This window comes from Microtus ochrogaster, chromosome 1 (genome assembly GCF_000317375.1).
Source record: "Microtus ochrogaster isolate Prairie Vole_2 chromosome 1, MicOch1.0, whole genome shotgun sequence".
Taxonomy (NCBI): Eukaryota; Metazoa; Chordata; class Mammalia; order Rodentia; family Cricetidae; genus Microtus; species Microtus ochrogaster.
The window spans coordinates 75520826-75522145 of record NC_022009.1 but is presented as its reverse complement, the minus strand read 5'-3'; the positions used below and the strand labels follow the sequence as shown (position 1 = coordinate 75522145).

Below are 1320 nucleotides of genomic sequence, written 5' to 3'. Positions count from 1 at the left end.
CACACATCTGTTACATCACTGCTGGTGATCTTCTATTATAGGTGGTGGGTTTATGTATGTATACACACATCTGTTACATCACTGCTGGCCAGGTGTTGTTACTTCCAAATCAGCCTGTGCTTCCCATGAGGCAGAATTTAGAGTGACATTAAGTCTTATGTAGACTCTTGCACTTCCCTTGGACAAGGTGTGGCCCTTAGTGAAATGGGGAGAAGTGGGGCTCACAGAGTTAAGGTGATGTCCCCCAAATTAAAGAGTAGGCTGAGCTTGGTGTTACAGACCTGGGAAGCTAAGGACGAAAGATTCTGAGTTCAAGGCCATCTTAGGTACGTAGACCCTTTTGCAAAAATAAAATGAAAACAACTAAAAAAAATAGCTAGTAAATTGCAGTGAGTTTCTTTATTTAAGCCCAATGGTTTTGATTCAAGCCCCTGTTTCCACTTATACAAATTTCTGGTACAATTTTAACGAATCAGTTTATGAGTGAATTGCTTAAACTTCTGGTCAATTGATCTCTCACCTAGCCTAGTCCTAGAATCGCTGTGCTTTTGCATAGGAAGATTAAAATTCCAACATCAAAGAACATTTCATTTCTTATCTTTAAGTATTATCATGGTTTATGTATTAAAATGTAATAACGATTATGTCTCCACAGGCTGGTACAGAGGATTTGCCTTAAAAAACCCAAATATCAAGGTAAAAAGGGTTATTTATAACTGTAATTATAAGATTTATTTTTTACTGAAGATGATTATTTAAATTATTTTGCTGTACAAATGAAATTAGAGTTGGACTCTTAATTAGGCCCCCAAACTGATAATACAGAGTCTCATAATTTTGGGAATTCCTTTGAACTGGGATTAATATTAAGGTAAGACACTGAAGCCATAATTCTCTATAGCCCTTGAAAATTGTGCTGGCAAGTGCTTAAGCTTGTTAGATAGAAGCAAAACCTTTTGAAGTGTTAGTTTTCCAGAGAGGTAAATTAAAATTCAGGCAGAGGAAATATATTACAAAGGAAATACTGAATAGTGATATTTAGTCTTTAAATTTCCTGTGGTCTTGTTTGTAAAGGCGCCAGTATGGAGGAGTAGGTTCGTTTTAGTGTCGTGATAAGGGTTCCTTGGGTGATGGGAGCTGAATTGAGAATGCAGCACTTGGAAGCGCTCTTCTCTCTTGCCATTCGAGGAAGGCCCTAAGAGTCACTGTTGGCATTCATACTAAACCCCGAGAAAGTAATGGGACTTTCATTTTATCTTTCATTTGGGAAGTTTGTGGCTTTTAATAGTAATCACTACTCTGTTCCATTCCAGCCATCAG

The 1320-nt window shown here is 37.4% G+C and overlaps 1 protein-coding gene across 3 annotated transcripts in view; it reads left to right on the top strand.

Moving 5' to 3' along the window:
* The window catches only part of Dock4 (dedicator of cytokinesis 4), a 393633-nt gene that overhangs the window by 173908 nt on the left and 218405 nt on the right, over positions 1–1320 (top strand). For all 3 annotated transcript variants that reach the window (XM_013347825.2, XM_026782419.1, XM_026782413.1), the window contains exon 3: positions 656–696. In XM_013347825.2, coding sequence (XP_013203279.2) covers positions 656–696 — 41 coding nt within the window. The remainder of the gene's footprint in view (positions 1–655; positions 697–1320) is intronic.